Genomic DNA, 23,133 nt, shown 5'->3' on the forward strand with positions numbered 1-23,133 from the left:
GTAAATTATCTGTTACACCCTGGAATACTGTCAAATTTCTTTTTTCCAGTGTGCACAATTTATACCATAATTGTCTCATTCTTTATTAAAATTTTTAATTATTTATTTTTTATACTTCATATATTTATTTGTGATTTTTTATATCTATGTAAAATCTTAAGTTCTTTGTATGTTAAATAGAATGTGATATATTTTTCGTAGTTTTTCTTTTACCCAACTGGAAAATTTCATGAAAAAAGAAATGTAAGGAAATAACAATTTTATTCTAAAATTTCAATACAGTCAACAAACACCTCGCAAAGTTTGTTCTCCTTTCCACAAAACTTTGCGAGAGAATACGAAAAAATATACAAAACTATATTTCAGTTGCAAACAACGTGAAATTGTGTTGGACTAGTCAGTATTTTTTAGGGGTGACGGACGACACGTTGACATTTTTTGTGTTCTCTTCTGCACTGCCCTTCTGCCTGTAGAAATGGAGTAAAACGCCTGCGCCGATCAGGATCAGACCTAATATTGTGATGACCCATTTAGCTACTCCGATTATCCTCAGGGTGCGGAACAGGTTCGCGTCGAGTATGTCGATGAAATCCTGGTTCAACTCCAAGCCCTGAAATTTAACAATAATTATTTCCTTCCATATTTCATCTCCTTGGAATTTGCCATTGACCTGCAAGACCAACCGTAGCCCTAAAACCTATTTTTGGGATCGAATAAACTTTTCCATCTCAGAATCGATCTGTTGAATAGAAGGAAAATAGACGAAATAGGTGCCACAGTTAATAAACTCATAGTTAAAGAACTGGCAAAAACATTGCTACAGTTAGTTAAAGGACAGCAGGCAAAAGTCAGGGAAATGATAGGGCTATATCGGAGAAAACTACTACACAACATGGATATTCAATTACTCTATTTGTAGGTTATTCAACGAGAAGGAAGAAACCGCCCCTATACCGCTCAGTGGGAACATAACCATTAGTACAAATAATACCCGGGAAAAAATTGAACCATTTCTTAAAAGAACGATCGATTCAAGCATTTGGGGAATAACAAACACCAGGCTTTCTTCTTCTCATCACCGTCATAATTATTTCTTCGGAACATTCATCAAAAATGCACCGAGTAATTAAAACACCACAATCAGATTTCTTTGGGGATCACCTTACATTGGTAGCACTGGTGTGGTCATACAACTGGCGGCAAGGGTTAGGTCACAACCAAGGCACCACCTCGCAGAATGTGATAGGTACACTAGGTCTAGATTTGAAATCTTTGAAGAAGAGGGCATCACCAAATCACTCCCCGAGATTAAATGGTCCAAAATCTTGGGGTTTGTGAACAGGTCCAAGAGATTTATTCAGGACACGTGAGCCGACCAAGTCCCGGACCTTTTAGGGATGGGGTACGATCAGGCATTTAACCCCTCGGGTCTTGGTCGCCCACCCTGCATAATATATAATATATAGGACACAACCAGATACAAAAGGTGGCAGGGATTTTGTCAAACCCAACATTACGATTGCTGGCTGGCGTGAGGTTAGAACCAAGCATCAGCATACAAAAGATGGCAGAGGTGTCTCACAACCCAAAATCACCATATTTTAGCTCAACATTTCCCTTGACTAATGCCGAATAATATAATCATAGAAGAACCGGTCAAATCCAAAATACGTAAAAATACTGCATATGCATTTCTGAAAATCTAATGACCTCTCAAAATCGACCTCTTCATTGAATCATCTAAACAACTATAATTTGTTATCAATTTATTAAGGCTTTGGTTGAGATAAAAAAGTCAGTGTGACGAGCGGGATTCGAACCCACGACCTTCGGCTAAATACGCCGCAGCTCTATCTATTTGAATTTATTTGATCAATCGGACCACGAAACCTCACAAATGTAATATGTAAAATGAAGTATACTTCACTAAAGCTCTCCGTGGCCATTTCATTTGTCGCCGAGAGTCAAAAATGACAAAAAGGAGAGAAAATTCAAAAGGTGTGGTTGAGATAGGAAGTTAGTGTCCGAGTGGATCGAAGTCACGATAGCTCAACTAGTAGAGTAGCGGCGTATTTAGCTGAAGGTCGTGGGTTCGAATCCCGTTCGTGACACTGACTTTTTCATCTCAACCAAAGCCTTAATTAATTGAAAACAATTTATTTGATCAATCGGACCACGAAACCTCACAGATGTAATTTGTTAGTTCAACCACAAAACTCGTAAATTTACGGATGAAGGAATATAAAACACCAATTTCCAAGAATACAAAACCAAAACTCTTCCTTCTATTTTCAATTGTAAGAAAATAAAAATAACCAAACATTGAATACCGATGGATAATAAAGTCTTTCTGACCTGGATGCTAAAGAATAAAGGAAATAAAAACAACTTGTAAATTAAGATGACCAATTAATAAAATATAGCTCAGAAGACCTCAATTTCAGGCCATAAGCCAGTGTGGATAATTTACAGTTCAACTTATGTGCAGAATACGATCTGAATACGAATAAGCTTTCTCATAGATTATTCTGGAAGTGATCGATTTTCACTATTACTATTGCTCTTCGGACCTTTCGTTATGTCTAAAACTCAGTTTGGTTGGCTTTTTGATTAATTAACAAACTGGTTTGAAATATTTGATAGCAGCAATAAGTTCATCGTTCGAATGGAAAGTTATATTGTAACAGTACTGCAACTAGATACCATATGATTTCTGTGTCCTGGGAGTTAAATCTAATGAGTGCATACCTTTTCTTTGAATAACTGAATAAATAACCTATGCTTTCCTGAGAGAATAAGAAAACATTTGAATGGAAAGTATAATTTATACTAAAAGTACTGCAACTAGATACCATATGATTTCCAAAATGTGTTGGAAGAAGGGGCTATCCTTAATTGGCAGCAACACTCCTTACCTTTGCTAGTTCGCAGGAACCTGTCCCTTCACGTTGACTCCCTGACAGAATCAGGACGCGATATGAAGAAATATAGATTAAATTAAACTAAATTAAATTAATATGATATACATACATTGGGCGATAAAGTTAATTTAATTTACATAAGTTGAACAACAAAGTGACCTGGCCAGGGTCAATAGATTAAAGAGAATAGTGACAGACTTATTACAGAAAATTAATCAAACTATACAAGAAACTTGGTTTTAAATGTTTTTCACAGTACTTAACAATTATGAGAACAAACACTTCAAATTAAAGTCTTATTAGAAGACGTGAGCAGCCGAAAGGAAAAATCTGACCTGTGAACAGCAAATGATGTGCGATGAAGAATTGCAGGCGACGTGATTCCACAACGATGAGCGGGCGAAGAGAAAACAAATAACTTCGTAATCCGGCGGGGTACTCGTAAATTGTAACTTCGATTACAAATCGAGATCAAAAAGAATTAGACAAACGCGTTCATCCACTCTCCAATACTAACTGGCCAGCTGGACCCCGAGACCCTTTTTTTGTTTTTCGTCTCCATGGATATTTGAACAAATAAACACATTTTTAAAAAAATGAATAAAATTCTCTCCGCCGTAAACATACCGCCCACCAAATTTTACTAAGAGAAAAGAGACAACAAGATTGGAAAGATTCAGGGTTCAGGGAGCAGAGGAGATAGACGTGTAACCGGACGCGTATATTCTCCTGAGGGCGTTTTTTATGCGCACAACTCGTACCACCCCATCCTTACCGGGGTACTGCTCAATGATGCGTCCGACAGGCCATGATAAGGGATGTGCTTGTGCGTCACGCATAACAACAAGCGTTCCAAGAGCCATGTTGTCGGTCTGCCGTTGCCATTTCGTACGTTGCTGTAGAGTGGTCAGATACTCCGGTCGCCATTTTTTCCAGATATCTGCCACGCATTTTTGCAGGAATTGCCATCGAGTCAGCATATGTGGCGCGCGATCCGTCCAATCGTCCTGGGAGTCAAATCTAATGAGTGCATACCTTTTCTTTGAATAACTGAATAAATAACCTATGCTTTCCTGAGAGAATAAGAAAACATTTGAATGGAAAGTGTAATTTATACTAAAATTACTGCAACTAAATACAAGGGGCGTCGGTGGCCGCAACGACATTGGCACGTCGCTTATAAGGTAAAAGTCCCGGATTCAAATCCCGATTCGAACTCGACATGCTTACAATATTTTTTAAGGACCCCAAGGGTTGATATAAAAAATTTAAATAAAGCAAAGAGCACCCTTTTCGTTTACACAAGAAAGATTTTGGTGAAAGAAAGTTGAGTTTAATTTGTTATATCGCCCGAAGGTTCCGAGCACAATAGGTTGTGCGTGTCCTCTCACATATAAAAGGGCATGGTTGATTACATCTATTGTACCTTGTCACAATACATTTCTCGCTCTGTTAATAATTAAATATTTACACTAATTATGTAATGAATATGCTGTTTAATGTATGGTAGTTTCTTTATTTTTTTATTACCTCTTCGACCCAAAACATAGGTACAAGGGCTGTTGGTAGGCTCTTCATCAACGGTACTTTTTTAATCGCGTGTATTCCTATATTGAACTGGAGCCTTTTTCTTGCGCCGAGGGGTGTTCCTGTTATCTGTAAGATAATGATTTATATTAAGGTGTTAAATTTTCAACCCGGGTGAAAGACCGACCGGTTCAAAGTTGATGAAGATCTGGTGCTTCTCGGCCTGAGGGTGGAGGCCGTCGATTTCGTCCAGGTAGCTCGGGTCCGCCTCGTAAAAATGAGGAAGTGTGAGAATGATCGGCGCTCCTAGGTTTAAAAAAAAAATAAAACAACCTCATAAAATAAAATGATACAAAATTTAAAATTTAGTTTAATACAGTATTTTAATTAATTATGTTTTTTATGTGAAAAACATAAATGAAAAATTCATTAATTCACTACTTTCGTGGTCCGCTTGACCAATTAATACATGACAATTAATTAAGGTTTTTAGTTGAGATGAAAAAAAGTTAATGGCACGAGAGGGATTCGAACCCACGACCTTCGGCTAGATACGCCGCTGCTCTACCACCTGAGCTACCGTGACCTCGACCCACTCGGACATCTACTCCCCATAGTTCAGAATCCAAACCGATTACACGACATTTGAAAAATGGCAAAAGGAGGGAAAACTCATAAGGTGTGGTTGAGATGGGGAGTTGATGTCCGAGTGGATCGAGGTCACGATAGCTCAAGTGGTAGAGCAGCGGCGTATCTAGCCGAAGGTCGTGGGTTCGAATCCCTCTCGTGCCATTAACTTTTTTTCATCTCAACTAAAAAACTTAATTAATTGACATAAATGAAAAAAGTGTCACGAGTGGAATTCGAACCCACGACCTTCACTCACCGGCAGCCGAGGGTAGTGGGTTCGAATCCCGCTCGTGACACTAACTTTTTCATCTCAACCAAGACCTTACACAAAAATAATAATTAATTGAAAGAAGTAATTTGGTCAATTAGGCCACTAAAAATAATGGATATAATGCTTTAACTTGTTAAAAGCAAAGAAAATAATATATTTTAAGTCGTTATTATGAAAAAAAAATCCCAATGTTGATATATTTGACTTTTATCACCTTACTCTAGACTCAGTTATTTTAAAAACACAAATCATTAAATTTAAAGAGTAAAACGAACTTTTATTCTATGTGAGTTCATAAAGATAAATAAATACAGTCACTCTTATGATTATATTATTACATCTACCTGGAGGTACTTCAATTAAATTGTACAAAACAAACATAGCTCACCAGCGCATTTGTAAATGTCAAAAGCTCCTTTTTTTAAACAAGTGGTCGGACTAGGACAAAAACACTTTTCATCTTCGTTTGCCGACATGTCGCCGAGGGTGGCTGTGTAAAAATTCCCAGGTATCCCTTTGTAAACGGTCGGGTGCTGGTACCTGGCTCCAATTGACCTATAAACAATAAGGTTTAAAAAAATATGGGCAAATAGAAAGCAAAAAAGAACTTAAAATAAAACAAAATTTGAGATAAATCAAGGCGTATTTTTTTGTATTGACTTGAGAATAAATTAAATTCTGGGACTTAAATTTTGTAACAAAAAGTCATGTCTCTAAGTTTTCACACAATTTCAAATGAGTGAAGCAATAATTAATTTCCTTTTCAAGTTTTGGTCCGAAGGTGTTCAAACAGGACTTTCATTTTCCAGAGAATGACGACCTGGCTGGAATACACGAATGAAAAGGGGTGTTGTTATTGCTCTGTTGAACATGAATTATTAATTTGTATGGCAGTGGAAAACCACTACCTGTAATTGATAACCATTGATTAATTGGTAATGAACCGTTGTCACATTTTAGATCGTAAATAAAGCTACTATTTTATGTAAATATATACAAATAATTCCATACAACAAAAAGACAATATTGGAATATTTGAATCGCTTAGCTTGATTTTAATTTTTCTATTTAATAATTCAGTTTATTTACAAGGTATTCAGGATGGAACAAACTTGGAAAAAAAACAACGGTTTCATTAAATCATTTCAAACAGTTTGAATGTAATGTTAATGAATTTAACGTCCCTACAATTTGAATAATATGGATCAAAATGAACCCCCCTAGCCTTTACTTAATTATAGTAATAAAAATAAAAAACAACAAAAAATCCCATTAAGTCGGTAGTCGTTTCTGGTCAATTTTTTATTAAATCGGCATTATAATAAGCGAGAGGATTTGATCTTTTTTTATATGACTAAGTTGATCGGTTTGACTGTTTGGATGTTTTTAGGTGGTCAGTTTTAATTTTTTATTCATGGCTATCTGTACGAAGTTGCTCGTAAGTCGTGGATAAGATAAACCGCTTTGAGGTTGCATGTGGCTACAGTGATTAATTTTAAATGTTTAGGAGTTCCATTCAAAATTCAGTCAATTCATTATTATTTGGGAGTGACTCGGTTGATCTAATTAATTTAGCGGGCGTGGTTAGCTGGTCTATTTCGAATACTTGAGTGTGGCTAATATTATTAATTTAAACATTTAGGCGTGGCTAAATAGATCAAATTTGTTATTTGGGCTTGGCTATGGAAGCTAATCCTAAATATTTAGGTGTGGATAAGCTGATCTAATTTGCTGGGTAGGCGAGACTAATTTACTCGATTTTAAACATTTAGTGTGGCTAAGTTGATCGGATTTGCTAGGTGGGCGTGGCTAATTTGATTAATTTTAAACATTTAGGCGTGGCTAGGTAGATCAAATTTGCTAGTTGGGCTTGGCTATAGAAGTTGATTTTAAATATTGAGGATGGCTAAGCTGATCGCATTTGCTGAATGGGCGAGACTAACTTAATTAATTTTAACCTTAGGTGTGGCTAAGTTGATTGAATTTGTTGGTTGGGCGTGGCTAATTTGATTAATTTTAAACATTTAGGCGTGGCTAGGTAGATCAAATGTGCTACCTTGCATTTGCTGAATGGGCGAGACTAAATTAATTTTAACCTTAGGTGTGGCTAAGTTGATGGAATTTGTTGGGTGGGCGTGGGTAATTTGGTTATTTTAAATATTCAGGTGTGGCTAAGAAGATCGAATTTTCTGGTTGGAAGTGGTTATGGAGACGATTGTTAAATATTGAATTGTAGCTAAGCTGGTCAATTTTTCCACATTCGACCTGTACATGATTCACTTTTTTGCTAATTTCCTGGAATTTTAAAATACTATAGTTCACTGGTGAGAACATTCTTTCTCTTTATCGATTTGTCAAATCATTCCTAACCATCTCGTTTGTTATGTATTCTGACATTTGACATCGAGTGTTAAAAATAGAATAGTGAGATTTTGAAGAGTAATAAAACAAAGTTGCTACAAAATGTTTTCAGTTAATTCTCAAAACCACGGCAGCCTCAACGCTCCTCGCCCTGCTTACATCCTTATCGACACGGTATCTGATCTTTTGTTTTGTTGATTTCACCTGCATAGATCTGGGGCGAAGGACAGTGCTTCTTCATCTTTTGACAAAAATGGCGGAAAGATGGTCGAATCTGTCCCTTTGAGAGCGTTACATTCCGGCCCTGACCAGACGTTCTGCTCCGTCTTGCCGTTGAACTTGACCATCATGCCGACTTCCTTCGGATTCCTCACGCCCCTATGAACGGTGAATCTCCCCGCTTCAGGAGTGTTGTTCTTCTACGAAAAAATAATTTAAATAACATTTTTTCCTAATGATTTATTTTTTCATTGGTCCCGTACCGCTCCAAAAAATGAAAAGAGAAATATGTTCTTCCCGTCGGGTATCATACCCCTGGGATTCTGCCTAATCATCGTGCAAACGGCTTTCGGGCCGAATTCAGTCGAGGTGCAGTTTATCGGAATCCCCCTGAACAGGATGTCCATCGCTTTGACGGGAACAAACACGGTCGAGGGGAAATTGAAAAGAGGAGGAAGCGCCTTCGCTAGCATCGGCAGCGCGCCAGGTTTTTCTTTTTCAGCAGTTAATACCATACTCTGGAAGAAGAAAATGTCACTATAATTTCTCAAGAAACATTGTAAGAAAAAATACTTTTTGAACTTGAAGTACATTTTGGAGAAAGTTTAAATATAAAAACGTACCAAAAGGGCAGGATGTGGAATGAAGACTACTTCTTCTCCTGTAAGCCCGCCGGAGAGATCAGGTCTGAAGATCCACTTCGCCTTCATGTTGAAAGAGACCGTGTCGTCGGTGTTGTCGTCTTCAAGATTCACCTTCTCTTTCCATTCTCTGGAACAAGGTACTGTATATTTTATTTTTACTTCAAGGTTGTTTTTGGACTACTGACTCGAAAAAATACGGGCCGATCTCTTTCACATTCGGCTTCGCTCCATCGTGCGCTTCGTCTGGGTTTGTCACGTTGAAGATGTGTACCTTGAACTCGAGGGCTAGTGGCATCTTTGACCAGGTCTTCCTCATCTCGCTGTCTTTCGACAACGCTACACTCTGGAAGGAAAACGTTTCACGCATCAGTCAAATATCGATTAAGAAAAAATGGCCCAAGTCACAACATTGACAATATGCACTGACAACTGCACCCGGAAAATACATCTTTACAGAAACCAACCAGTACTGACAATCAATATGATTAATTCAAGGAAGCCACGCCAAGCTTTGTTTAGACAGACACACTGAATATAGTATGTTTGGTAAAGCCCAAATTTCATAAATATTACAAAATTACCTCTGCCTGTTCTATTTTCTTCTTCAGGACACGACAAAATGCAAAGTTAATCGTTTCATTCTTGAAAGAGGCAAAAGTTTTACAAATTTATTTTAAATTATTTTTAACGTCGGTCTCCTTGAAACAAAGTAAAACACCTTAATGAATTAGATATCTAATCTCTATTTTTTAATCAAAACATTAGAAATAAACTTGGAAAAAATTGAAAAAACTGTTTTATTTCAAGCTTTTGTTGTTATGATTCAGCATCATCAAGGCCTGACTATAAAGAAGAATTTAATTTAAAAGTAACTGTTAAGTAAGTGATTTCACACAAAATTATTACTATTAAAATCCAGTGTTTTTATATGTAAAAATGACGGCTCTGATATTGTAAAAATATAACCCGTGTGGGGGGTGATAAAACCCGTTGATGAGGTCATCCTGATCATCGTAATCATTATCATTATTTATGTTTGTACTCCACTCCAAAGTATATGTTTTTATTCTTTTATATATATATATCTTTTATAAAAAAAAAAAAAAAGATATACCTCATGGTCCGTCTGAAGGTCAGTTTTTATTTTATTTATTTATTACGAAGACAATTCAGCTGATAGCGGTCAGGACCAGTATTGCCCAGAGACTAGCTAGCCTGAGCATTACTGAGGCAATGAAATTCTCATATACTGCTTCGTCCAGCTCTTTTTACTGTGTGTCTTTTCGTATGATTCTTTTTCCTTGAGGATGGATATGTCGTCAGAAAACTGAGAGACATCAAGTATGGATTTAGAGGACGAAATATTTTTTTTATATATATTTCACCAAGAACGTTCTTCCCTTTAAATACGAATTTATTAGGTGATAATCTGTCAGGCAAATAAGGCTTCAACCTGCGGAAAAACACCGCACTGTTTTTTTTTCCCAAATGTCTCCAAATTTCTTAAAATACCCTGTGAATTATTAAGAGCTTTAAATATTTTTTTGTCACATTTAAAACTGCAATTTATAACATTTCGTTCAATACGCCGTTTAAAAAATCATAAACCTTCTTAGTTGAAATAGAACATTGTGCGCGTCTGCTCAGTGATGACTGTAGTTTGGTCGTTACCGATCATTTTGCCCTGAAGAAATCAGTGAAGTAGACCAAAACGAAACGATCATTGGTCAGTAACGACCGTTAAAATTAATTTAAATTAATTGAAAGAGAAAAAGGTCCGTTTTGGCTCTTTTTCCTTGCTTCATGTAAAAAATATATAGTTGTCTTTAAAATATACATTTCAATTAATCAAATGTAACGGGCGGAACGTCAAAAATTGAAAAATAAATATAAATTCACTAATTTCGTGGACCGCTTGACCAATTAATACATTACAATTAATTAAGGTTTTTAGTTGAGATGAAAAAAAGTAAATGGCACGAGTGGGATTCGAACCCACGATCTTCGGCTAGAGGGAAAACTCATAAGGTGGGGTTGAGATAGGAAGTTGATGTCCGAGTGGATCGAGGTCACGATAGCTCAAGTGGTAGAGCAGCGGCGTATCTAGCCGAAGATCGTGGGTTCGAATCCCGCTCGTGCCATTACCTTTTTTTCATCTCAACTAAAAACCTTAATTAATTGTAGTATATATAAATGTTGAGATACACCGTATAAAAATCGACCAATCAAATTGTAAAAAGGAAACCCAATTTTTTAATACTATCCCTTCGAAATTTTCTATAATTCTTCCTAATTTGACTCATGTTATTGAAGAAATAAACGGCTATGGACCTAAATCGTTTAATGATCTTTATGACTGGAGTGACGCTCGTTATCTGAGGATAGATATTTCACAGATAAATTATAATTTGTGCTAATTGAGTGGAAGTAGATTTCCCCTTTTTGTGTGAAAGCTGCAATAAAAAAATAAAATATAATTCAAAATAACGAACATTTACATATTTGTCGTCCGGATATATCAAAAAAATTCTGACTATTGTTCTTCGCATAAAGTAGAAAAGTTTAGTTTTTCTAAGAGTTCGCGTGTATTTAATCAATTCAGGCAGAATATATTCAAATTTTTTCCAATTAAAATATTATTATTAATTGGCATTTTATCGATTAACCAGAGTATTTAATTTCGGCCTTGTCCGATATTTCTATAAAAATACACAAGAAAACAAACACAAAATTTCTTGGATGGATTAATCTTAATTAATCGATTGCACATGATTTGATTTTTATTGTCTATTTCTTTTTCCTTATTAATAAAATTATAAGAGCAAAGAATAATACACGACCTCAACTTTGGATTCAGACGACTATCAGCTCTACCATTGATAAGACCCAAATACCAGAGTTTTGAGCAAGCACTTGAAGAAAAAAAAGGCTAGTTTCCAAGAATTTATTTCTGTAGTGAGTTTAGATAATTCGCCCTTCATAACTGCACACCAAAAAGCCTTCTTTTCCGGAAACAAAGGTATTTTCATTACATAAAGAAAAAGATACGGGTGTGAGAAGAACTTTTTAAAAAAGAAACTGGACTTTTTCTATCCTCTCACTCTCGTTTCTACCCACACACGGCACGCTTAACGCACAATTGCACTTAACACACTCTAAAAAAACATGTATTCAAATGCAAGAATGTCGTGCTTTTTATAAAGCTTAAATAAGTTGTACTTATAGCGATCTTTACAGAGGAAGAGATTTCTCTGGAAAATGATATCCAAAGCTTAATTAAGCTTAAACTAAACAATGACAAAAGTAACGTTCCCCAACTCTAAAATGACAACTAAATGGTGAGGAACAATTCGAAGAAGCCTTGGACCTACTCTTCCACCAACCAACTACCCATAGGAAATATTCATCCTGAAGACAACTGGAAAGCTACTCGCCGTATAAATAACCGTATAAAATAACCAATGACGTGTGATGGTCAGTTTCAGCTAGAGAATTGGTTTTTCTTTTTAAAACTTATAGAGAAAGACTGCCCACTAAAACTGCCTTCACATATGTGCCTAACTATGTAGGGTTGTTAAAATAATGGTTAATAAAAATCAAACTAAAAGAAAAGAGAATGTATAATAAAATAAAAATTATAACGAAATTAGAAATGATCTTTAAAAAAAATAAAAAATGTACACTTTTGAGTAAAGGGAAAAAGTATTTATTTTCTAAAACAAAATCTTTTAAATTTCATGAAAAATTATAATTTCGGAATTACTGGCTTTGACACACACAAAAGATTAAAATGTATCTTCCAAAAAAAAAGGCACCTTGTGTAGGCTTGAATTTTCCAGGGTCCCCGTTTTGCCGTTCCAAGATGGCCACAAAAATCCCTTCTTGTTGGACAGTTGAACTTCTTATTAGTTGGACCTCTGATTGGCATATATATCACAAACGCCTCATCACCTCGGCTGAGGAGTTTGTTTATCTTGCATCCCCTCTTTCTTCCATACCTTCGGCCCCACATCGCACCTCAGAAGATTGTTTCTTCAAAAGACGATTCTCAAGGGCGAGACAACTCCCAATAAGTGGACAACAACGCCATAGGAAAAATCCAATTTCAAAATTGGCGAAATCGTCGCAGACGATACCACTGACTTTAGCAACAAGTCCTCAATGGCATATGGCGGCCTTGGCTGTGCCTACAAAACCAACCGTTTGGACAAAAATTTGTGAGAAAAGCTTGGGACTAGATCCATACATTTTCAAACTATGATTACAGTCAGCAGTTGTTAGAAACACAATAACTTAAAGATCGGTGGTTAGGTGGGCGGAAACGATACCGCTGAGAGTTGTCAGAATCCTCAGGACGGTTATAAGGCTAGCCTGGGCATTACTGTAGCATTAAAAACGATCTACACTGCTTCGCTGAAAATCCTAAATCTACCGACAATATATCTTCATATAGGAAGAGACTAAAACAACAATTCATGTGTGCTTGGCACCAATAACCTTCCGCATAAAAAGCAATTCGTTCAAACTTCAAGCTGAGTTTTTAGAGAAGCCTGTCGAGCTATGATCCCAAAATTTAATTTAGACAAGAGATTTCAAACCAAAACACCCAATAGAGCAGACTTGGAAAATGGATTACAGTTAATGTCGATCATCTGGCTTACAGATGGCTCAAAGGGCGATTATGGGTCAGGAGCAGGTATTTATGGAATTAAACCAAGGTCTAAAATTTATCAAAACCTTGAGAACAGTCTACTGTTTAGTGAACATTGTACTAGGGAGATCAAATGGCTAGGTGTTACCAATAAAAGAATAACTATCTTACTCGGTCAGCCAGGCGCCTCTCAAGTACTTCATCGGTAGTGAAATCCATAGTCGTTTGGGATTGCATTAAGTTCCAGACATTGGAAACGACAAAATTACCCTCGTTTCATCAGGGCTGAGAGGCAACGAGGACGCCGATAATTTGGAATAGTTCGATGAGGATACATAACGGTGAGCCCTATTATTGCGCAAGAATATGTCCCTATTAAAGCAAAATTTAGTGTGTTTAATGCTGTATCTCGCGCGGGGATGTGTTACGGCTGTCAAGTTTGGGGGTATCAGAGGTTTGAGGGAATAGAAAAAGTGCAACGTTACTTCATATGTAAATTATTCACGTTGCCCTTGAGTACCCCAAACTACCTTATGCATTTGAAAACCGCAACTAACTTGGTGTTTGTTTATACACTTAAGCTTCATTTCTCTTTCATAACAAAAGTGATGCTTTCCTCGAACACAAGGTTTTCAAGAATCACAGCACTGGAAATAATTAAGTCTAATTCCCATTGGTTTGCTCATTGGAAATTTTTATTTAAGTCTTCTCATTGACCCTTGAGAACATCCGTAGTTGGTTCATTTTTCGACTCTTCTCTCCAAGATTGCCTCTCAGCATCGGGAAGATTACTTACTACGGATTCAAACATCTACACACCAGTCTCTCTACAAGGAATTAGAAGTTTCACCCATGTTTGATTCCCAGAAGCCTAATTTTGACGGTCTTTCCTTGCGTGAACTAAGCACATTTAAGCTGAGATGTGAGGTTTTACATGTAATTTCAGCTATGTGGACGAGAGGTAACTTGGGTATATGCTTCTAATGCAATTCTCGTTCCGTCGAGACTGTGTTTCACTTTTTGGCGGTTGCTCGATTTTGGGTGAGATTCGGTTTTATACCTTGGTTGTTTTACTCTCCCAAGAAGTGAGCTATTGCGGTTTTGAGTGGCTCAAATTCTCGGAGCTTGAATCTGTATGCTAAATATGATTGGAGCTACGGACACAAATTGATTCAAGAATTTAATTTTTAAACTTTATTCTTTCTTTGTTGTTAAGCCATCAAAATTTTGGGTGTAGGCTTCATTTTTAATACTAGTTCGCTTGTTTATTTTATTTTTTATTTTGCATGTTTAGGTATACTTTGTATTTTTGTATTTTGTATTTTATTTTATTTTATTTTTGTATATTTTTTCTCTTTTTTCTTTTCTTCCCTCTCTCTTCTCTAAACTGCATATGTATTTGTAAACCATGATCTCTGGCAGACGGATCGGAAGATCCAAGTCCATAATGCTTTTGTTCTTTAATAAAACGAAAAGGTTAATTTTCTTTTAATAAAGCAATTATTATTAGTATTATTATTACATTTGGCTGAACCATTTGCGGCATACGAAATTTCCAAAACTGTAAATCCAATTAACAATGGGTTAAGAACCTCCTCGGTTTATGTATCCTAGGACAGGGGCACGGAAAAAACTTTTTCAAAGAATCATCGCAGAAACTAACCGCGAAGATGATACTAGAATGGTATGGGACTGCTAACTAGACCTGAGGCATATATATACAAACTCGGAGTAGCAGAAACAAACCCGAGCAGATATTTCCAAGAAGGAGAGGAAACAATGAATCTTCCTCTCTTGATATGCAGGCTGATATTGCTACTGCTTGAGGAAAAGCCTAAATCTGAAGCTGGAGCTTGGAGCTCTAAACAAAGCTTTGAGATTTGGATAAAAAAATTAACTTATATCTCTTGACAATAAAGGAGCTCGCCCAATAGTCCAATATTGATCGGGGTATGTAAGAATAACCATCATACGTCTGAGACTAGCGTACTGAGATACAGTAAATGCACCAGGCTACGACAAAAATTGAGCCCTCCACCGAAACCTCGGCTTGGAAAATGTAGAAGTTCGAACCCAGGCAAACAGTTCAGCTCTTCAAGCCATATCACTTGCTGGTACAGTTATTCTGAAAAATATTGTTTATTAGCTGTTTGAAGAACCTGGATGATGATATAAATAAAGGCTCCCACCTTTGAGGATTGGGAGGAAAAATAAGTTTACGAGCCTTGATGAAAAAGGTTTAGAGGAAATGAAAAACAATAACAGCCGAAGGCAGAACATATTATACTACATAATTATGACAATTTAATTCTCCGAAAACTTTTTTTAGATTTCAGAAAAAACCCTCGAGCTTTTTAAAAAAGATTCGTTCCGGGATCGAAAATCGAATGGTTCTTATTGAAAATGAGACCTCAACTTTAAATTTTAAATTACTGTCAAACTGACTGTTTTAAAGTTTTTTATAGGTCTGTTATAAATCGATACGAAAGAAAATAGTACAAAAATTAATACAAATGCTTACGAGAGCATGCTTTTTACTTATATGCTATGCTGATGAGCGAATGTTCGTTTGCTTACTTTTGTCAGATGGTCAATTATTTCGATTCAATTACACAAATATTTTTTAGCCGTATAGTTCGTCTGGTAAAAGATCAACATTGTTCTTGACAAACCGTGAGAAAATTTACACGAGTTCACTCTTCTCCTCTCTCTGCTAAATTTATTACTTTCAATAACGTCTCTACATCTGTGTCTGGTTGAATAAATCCTATTATTAAAAAGTTCCTTTAATAAAAGGACTTAATAAACATTGTTGTATTTGTTTTTGCTAAGTCGTTTAAAACTGTTAGGCCTGGTTCACGTGTTTTCTCTCAAATAAACCAGAATTAATATTATATGCCCGAGCTTCTTTGAGTTTATGTCTTTTGACGAAACATCCATCATCATTTCCATCTATTTTATATATTTTATCCCAAGTAATTACACTTTAATTTAAAAATCTAAGCGTTAATTTTCACAAAGGAGTTTATATGCCTGTTAAAAGTTCAAATTTGTGTTTTGCTACCATTCGGCCTGTAACTGATTGAAATGATCTGCGAACCATAGAATTCGTTAAAAAAGCAAATTGGAAATCTACCATAGCACTGGTCACGTCCTGAATCGTTTAAAATGGGATCGTCAAGATTGATATCAGAATTTTGAAATAGTTTAAATAATTACTGGTTTGTTTAATATTCTAGCTATCAGACGATTCTATAAAATAGATGAAATTCGTTAAAACATCAATTAGAAAAGTTACTTTAGAACGAATCACGTCCTGGATCCTTCATAAAGAATCATCAGCGTTTATTACACAATATCGACTAGTTTAAAATTATTTTAATAATTATTTTATTATTTAATCCTTTAGCAATCAGAAAAATTACAATTAGATTGGTTATTTATTTTTTTTAAATGATAAAAAACGAACGTCTGACCATAGATCTTTTTTATTTTGATACTGTAGCACCACATGTATCTCCATATATTTTATTATTATTTTTTAAATATTTACGTTCTATTATCACCATAGCCCCCCAATTTTTGATGTTGTCCTGCAGGGTAACATACTTGCTTCCCTTCTCTTTACCATTTACACTTTCCTATACCTACTGCCTAATAATTCCTCGCAGTTACCTCGCCGAGTCATTGAAGAATCGGCGTCTTTCCTATACCGTGAATTAAACACTTATAATAAACCCTTATCAACTCTCTGTTTTGAGGCTGACGAGAACGAATTATTTTATGTGTACACAGCTGACATCTCACCCCATCCCCGAACCGCCGAACCGCTCGGTCCTTTGACCTGACACAACGATACAAGGGTGTCACTCGAAACCTTTAATTACTACTGCAATCGAAATCACACCATCTCTCGCCCGTTCTTTTTGTGTGTATGTATATATATATATATATACCGTGAATTAAACACTTATAATAAACTCTTATCAAGTCTCTGTTTTGAGGCTGACGTGACCGAATTCTTTTATCGACAAGTATTAATTATTGTCAAGAAAAACGGCGCCGCAATTATACAGTTCTTACATATCAAGATGTTGTGATGGTTTAGCATCAGGGCGCGCCGTTAACAGAAGGAATATTTTAGCCATACAAGATATGAAATTATCCAACGAACCGTGAACTTTATAGTTTTCTAATTTCCAAAACTAATGCATTATTGTCGTGTGGTAGAATAATATAGATAATAACAATAATTTATTTGAGAAGAGTAGGAATGTTTTGGCCATATAAAATATTAAAAACTCAATGAAATGTGAATTAAACTCTTATTATTTTCTAATTTTCAAAGTAATAAATTATTGCCGACAATACAGAACAATACAGATAATCACTATAATGTATGATATTCAATGACTGTTACTTAATGATAATTTGGAGATCGTGAGATGAGATCTGGACCGCATTCACGATCTCCAAATAGTCAATAACCATAATATTTTTCAGAAGAGTGGAGATGGTTTAGCCATATAAAATAAAAAAAATCCATTTAACCTTTAATTAAATGCGTTCAAGTTTCTAATTTCAAACTAATAAATTATTATGGTATGGCAGAACAATATAGATAATATATAATACTTTTCCGATCATATTTTGCCCATATTTCCAGCGTCTGAGAACACAAAACTTTGTTGTTATCGTTTCAGTGTTTGTTTGAAGTTAAACTTTGTATACACTATATCAATTATAATTTTTTAATTAATTTTCGATTTATTGCCGGAGGGATTTAAGCCTTTTGTAATGGTACTAATAAAAATCGAGCCGTATAATACTGCCTGGATTGAGAAAATTTGCTTAAAACTGACGTGCTTTGTACGAAAGAGATTAAATCTCTATTTTGAGGATGACGTGAAAAAATAAAATTCCCTTGCCGTCAAGTATTAATTTTTTGCTAAGAAAAACGGCGCCGCAATTATACAGTTCTTACATATCAAGATGCTGAGATGGTTTAGTATCCGGTCGCGCCGTTAACCGTGGGCATTTTTTTCCAATATAAAATATTAAAAATCCAGAGTACCTTGAATCAAACCTTTATATTTTTCTAATTTCCAAAACTAATAATAATTATTGTGGTATGGCAGAATAATATATATAAAAAAAATATTTTTGAAAAGAGTGGGGATGTTTTGGACGTATAAAATGTTAAAAAAATTCAATGAAACGTGAATTAAACTCTTACAATTTTCTAATTTTCAGTTTATGGATCGGCTAAATATTCCAATATTGAAAGATTACAAAGTTTTCAATCCAAAATTTTAAGACCAATTGTTTCTCCCTCTTTTTACGTAAACAATAACACACTTCACCGAGATCTTCACTTGCCAACAGTTTTTTCATCCATCAAAACATATTTGCACCGTCTGAGAACACAAAACTTTGTCGTTGTCGTTTCAGTGTTTGTTTGAAATTAAACTTTGTATACACTTTATCAGTTATAATTTTTTAAATTAATTTTCGACTTATTGCCGGAGTGATTTAAGCCTTTTTTTAATGGTACTAATAAAATCGAGCCGTATAATACTGCCTGGATTGAGAAAATTTGGTTAAAACTGACGTGGTTTGTACGAAAGAGATTAAATCTCTATTTTGAGGCTGACGTGAACTAATAAAATCCCTTACCGACAAGTATTAATTTTTGCTAAGAAAAACGGCGCCGCAATTATACAGTTCATGTAAGTCTAGATGCTGTGATGGTTTAGCATCCGGTCGCGCCGTTAACAGTAGGAATATTTTAGCCATACAAGATATGAAATTATCCAACAAACCGTCAACTAAACCTTTATAGTTTTCTAATTTCCAAAACTAATAATAATTATTGTCGTGGCGAAGAACAATATATATAATAACAATAATATTTTTGAGAGTGTATGGATGTTTTGGCCATATAAAATACAAAAAACCACTTAACTGTGAATTAAACGCTTATAATTTTCTAATTTTCTAATTTTCAGACTAATAAATTATTGTGGTACAGCAGAACAATATAGGTAATAAATATAACATATTTCCGAACATATTTTGCCCATATTTGCCGTGGCTGAGAACAAAAACTTGGTAGTGGTCGATGAAATATTTTTTTGAAATTAAACTTTGGATACACTATATAAATAATAATTTTTTAAATTAATTTCCGATTTATTGCCTGAGGGATTTTAGCCTATTGGTGTTAATAAATGTTGAGAGATCCTTGGCAGGTTATTTGCCGTTCGATACTGCATTGATTGAGAAAATTTGGTTAAAACTTATACGATAGGGATTAAATCTCTATTTTGAGGCCGATGTGAAATAATAAAATTCCCTAGTCAGCAAGTATTAATTTTTGCTAAGGAACACGGCGCCGCAATTATACTGTTCTTACATATCAAGATGTTGTGGTGGTTTAGTATCAGGTTGCGCCGTTACCCGTGGGCATACTTTGGCAATAAAAAATATTAAAAATCCAATGTACCGTGAATCAAACCTTTATAATTTCTAAAACTAATAAATTATTGTCTTGTGGTAGAACAATATAGATAATAACAAAAATATTGTTGAAAAGAGTGGGGATGTTTTGAACGTATAAAATGTAATATAAATGTAATGTATGTATAATGTAATATAAAATATGTATATACCCAGTGTGGTCAATATTCTAATTTGATTTTGTTTCTTCACGTTTATTACTCCTGCCGCATTTACACTTAAGTAGTATCCGTGAGTAAGGAAGAAACGAAAATTCATTCGCCATCACGTTCAAGCAGGCTGATGAAGGAAATACAAAAGAAAACAGCCGTATCTGGTAATCCTCATCATCCCCTAACCACAGACCATCCTAATCTGCTTTTCATCAGAGTAATTTTAATTTCATTTATTTTTATTAAATCTCATCACGCATTATCTTTTTTTTCTCTTTTACTTTCCAATCTCGAACTGGCGGAAGATGAGCCTCGCTTTTATTTCTTTTGTTTTTCTCTTATAATTCTTAGTATTTTTCTCGAGAAAATAGTCTTCCGAAACGATATTTACGGTCTGGAAATATTGGATTCAGCCAAACATTACAATTCTCAGAATTCCAATCATAATCCTCAGAAAAATCTCGATGCTCTATTCAGTGTCCGACGAAAATACCCATACAAAACGTCTTAACAAAGTAGGTTCAAATATTTTTTTATCAATACACAAAATTGATATGCGGTTTTTTCCCCTTTAAAAACACCTGGATACAAATGTTTGAGAAAATCAAAAAATATTATTTCTCTCAACAATTTCGACTTCCGCTTGTCGCTGATTTTTATTCGAAAAACACAAAAATTTCGATAACTTAGTAAAGTTCTACCTGTCTACCGGAGTACTTAACAATGATTAAGAACCCTCTGAACTACACGCAATGCAATATCTTTGGCCTCTGTAGATAAATCAGAACTGGAAATATAAAATATAACATTTAAAGTGTTTTTGTTTATTTCTTTATTTTCCTCACTTGTAATTATGTAAAATCTAAATAATGTTAAAATAGCCTTAAAAAGGAATATTTTTGCTTTCCGACGGTTGTGATATTCTTGAATTTTGGCGAAAACCAGAGAAATTATGAATTTTTTAGAAGAACGCCGCATCACAGACAAAAAAAATTGTGCCTGGTTAATCCTTCTCAAAAATTTATTTATTTATTTGCGATATTTGTACTTAATAGTTTACTTAACTAGTTATCTTCTTTACTCGAAGCGCCTTTTAGCTTTTGTAATTTTTTATATGTTTAATCTCATTTAATACTATTTGGATTTATTTTATTACTCTAGATAAAATAGATATGTACTAATATTGAAATATGAAATGTAATAATGGGACTTTTTAGGTGTAAGGTTTAACTATTAATTTAAAATTACTCAGCAGAGCTGAAACAAAATATAATGGGATTTTTTTCTGGAAATAAAACGAAATGAAGGTAAAACGGCGTATTGTTTTCACGCATGGGACATTGCTAAGATCCAGATATAAAACTTAACCCTTTTTACAAAAATTGCAACTTGTTTTTAAATCGTTGAATCAGTTATTTTCAACTAATCCATCACCTCGGCCGATTTCGAATACTCACTTGTCCGATTTTATAATAGAGGAATTTATAAAAACCCCAGAATCCGACGACAGTGCCGACGAGGAAAACTATGACCCCGGCGACTCCCAATTTCATTGGTGCTTTCATGGTGAAGACGGATTGTCAACTGAAGTGGGTGTTATTGGCTATTCATAAGGTTAACTGCTAACCTCCTCCTAACCGATTGCCCTTGCTCGGCAACGTTAAATTATCAAATACCGCCTCTCCTTTCCTTCTCGCCGTCCTCTTTCCTTCTTTTAAAATAGAAGGATATCATTTATAATTCATGTCGTTTCTGTGTCATTTGCCAAAGAGCTCTTTATGGATAATAAGAGATTTTTCGTATCGATTACAAAAACAAACTGGTCGAAAGTTTTTTTTCCTACTCTTATACACAATCGAGTCAAATTTAGTTTGAAATTTTGTTTGTCACTTGAGATTCAAAGTTACCTAATGTAATGCATAAATTCTCCCTCTGTAATTCAAAGTTCGTTTGTTTCAAACCCACAAATAAATTCTGCTTACTTTCAGCTTCTAATTAAATTATTTTCTCCGAATTAACGAAAAGGTCCTTTGTCACCGTAATGGTAGATTTCAGTGAAGATCTAATTGATTTTCATACTTCAGTGTTTCAGACATGTTTGTCTTATAATACAAATTCAAAATCTGTGTCTTACTATTCAAATTGAGTCCGTAGGAGAACGAACGAATTTTGTCTTGGCATATTTTATAAAGATAGTTTTTTCAGGTAATTAATTTTTTGCCTCGAAAAAGGAAGCTTTTGTCCTTAGAGGCGACCTAAATAGGTTTTCATAAGAGAACAAACGAATTTTGTCTTGACTTATTTTTATAAAGATACTTTTCTTTTTCCGTTGATTAATTTTTTGCCACGAAAAATGAAGTATTTGTGTGATAAGGTGCAGTAGAAGGGAACTGAATAGGCTTTCATACGGCAAACATCGCAAAGCTGTTATCCGAAGCACTCCCCGCTATACCAATCTAGACAGAGCCTAAGACCGTCCCTGAATTACAGGCTCGTTTAAAAGTTATCTTAAAACAAACCTTTAAAAGTCCCATTTTATATTTTTAAACTATTAAGTTGGTACTTTGCCACAATCGCCTGAAAAATCGATAAAAAGAATATCCGGCAATCAACGGAAATTATTAACTAGCTTTTTCATTACATCCTTGGACACAAGTAAGTATATTTGATATATTTGTTAAGAAAAATAAAATCCTGAAATCCCTAGTTTAAACGTTTCAAAATTTAATGTAGAACAATAAAGAATAAATTGTAGAGACTTACTTTAATATACTTTTTTCTTATGATTGTTTCTTAGAAGTAAGTTAGTTATTTAAAAAAAAAATTTCGTAATAAGTTAGTTTGTTTTTCAATGAACTAATATTTCTTAAAGTAATTTGCTTATCAGAAGCTGTGAGAAATATATATTTTTGTGGTTACGTTTTTTTTTATCTCGGTGTAAAATCTGTGTACCTGAATTTTTTTCTGAAAGCTGTTAAATAATACGTAATTTAGTTTTAGTTGGTACAATTATTTTCATGTGGTAACTTTTTTATTGGAATCAGCTAATACGAAGTGTCAAGCGACTGCTTTTGAAGTTACAAGCAATATTGTTAATATAATTTAAGCAATTGTTTATCGGAAGTAACGTTTTTGTATTTTCTGTTAAAATTTTCTCATGACGATGCTAAAAATCATCCGGCGTTTATGGAATTGTTGAATACTTGGTGAGAAATGTTTCACTTTGATCTCTCTCTCT

At 34.7% G+C, this 23,133-nt stretch overlaps 1 protein-coding gene across 1 annotated transcript; it reads right to left on the minus strand.

Moving 5' to 3' along the window:
• Positions 1-244: 244 nt before the first annotated feature.
• On the minus strand, positions 245-21,464 carry LOC106667607 (sensory neuron membrane protein 1-like). Its single transcript, XM_014395660.1, has 9 exons — positions 21,353-21,464; positions 8,759-8,916; positions 8,553-8,700; positions 8,193-8,447; positions 7,915-8,129; positions 5,738-5,904; positions 4,636-4,754; positions 4,452-4,577; positions 245-610 (listed from the first exon to the last, which is right to left on the minus strand). Exons 1-9 carry the CDS (start codon positions 21,458-21,460, stop codon positions 398-400), a joined length of 1,509 nt encoding a protein of 502 aa, XP_014251146.1. The 5' UTR covers positions 21,461-21,464; the 3' UTR covers positions 245-397.
• Positions 21,465-23,133: the final 1,669 nt, after the last annotated feature.

Source organism: Cimex lectularius, unplaced genomic scaffold (genome assembly GCF_000648675.2).
Source record: "Cimex lectularius strain Harlan isolate CLEC.00 unplaced genomic scaffold, Clec_2.1 scaffold74, whole genome shotgun sequence".
Taxonomy (NCBI): Eukaryota; Metazoa; Arthropoda; class Insecta; order Hemiptera; family Cimicidae; genus Cimex; species Cimex lectularius.

Bases quoted from the DNA above. Each gene is read 5' to 3' on its own strand.
- LOC106667607 (XM_014395660.1), bottom strand. From the start codon at position 21,460: ATGAAAGCACCAATGAAATTGGGAGTCGCCGGGGTCATAGTTTTCCTC. The intron at 8,917-21,352 runs GTGAGTATTCGA...TTTTCCTTCCAG, and splicing joins TCTATTATAAAATCGGACAA to AGTGTAGCGTTGTCGAAAGA. The intron at 611-4,451 runs GTAATAAAAAAA...GTTAAATTTCAG, and splicing joins CTATGTTTTGGGTCGAAGAG to GGCTTGGAGTTGAACCAGGA.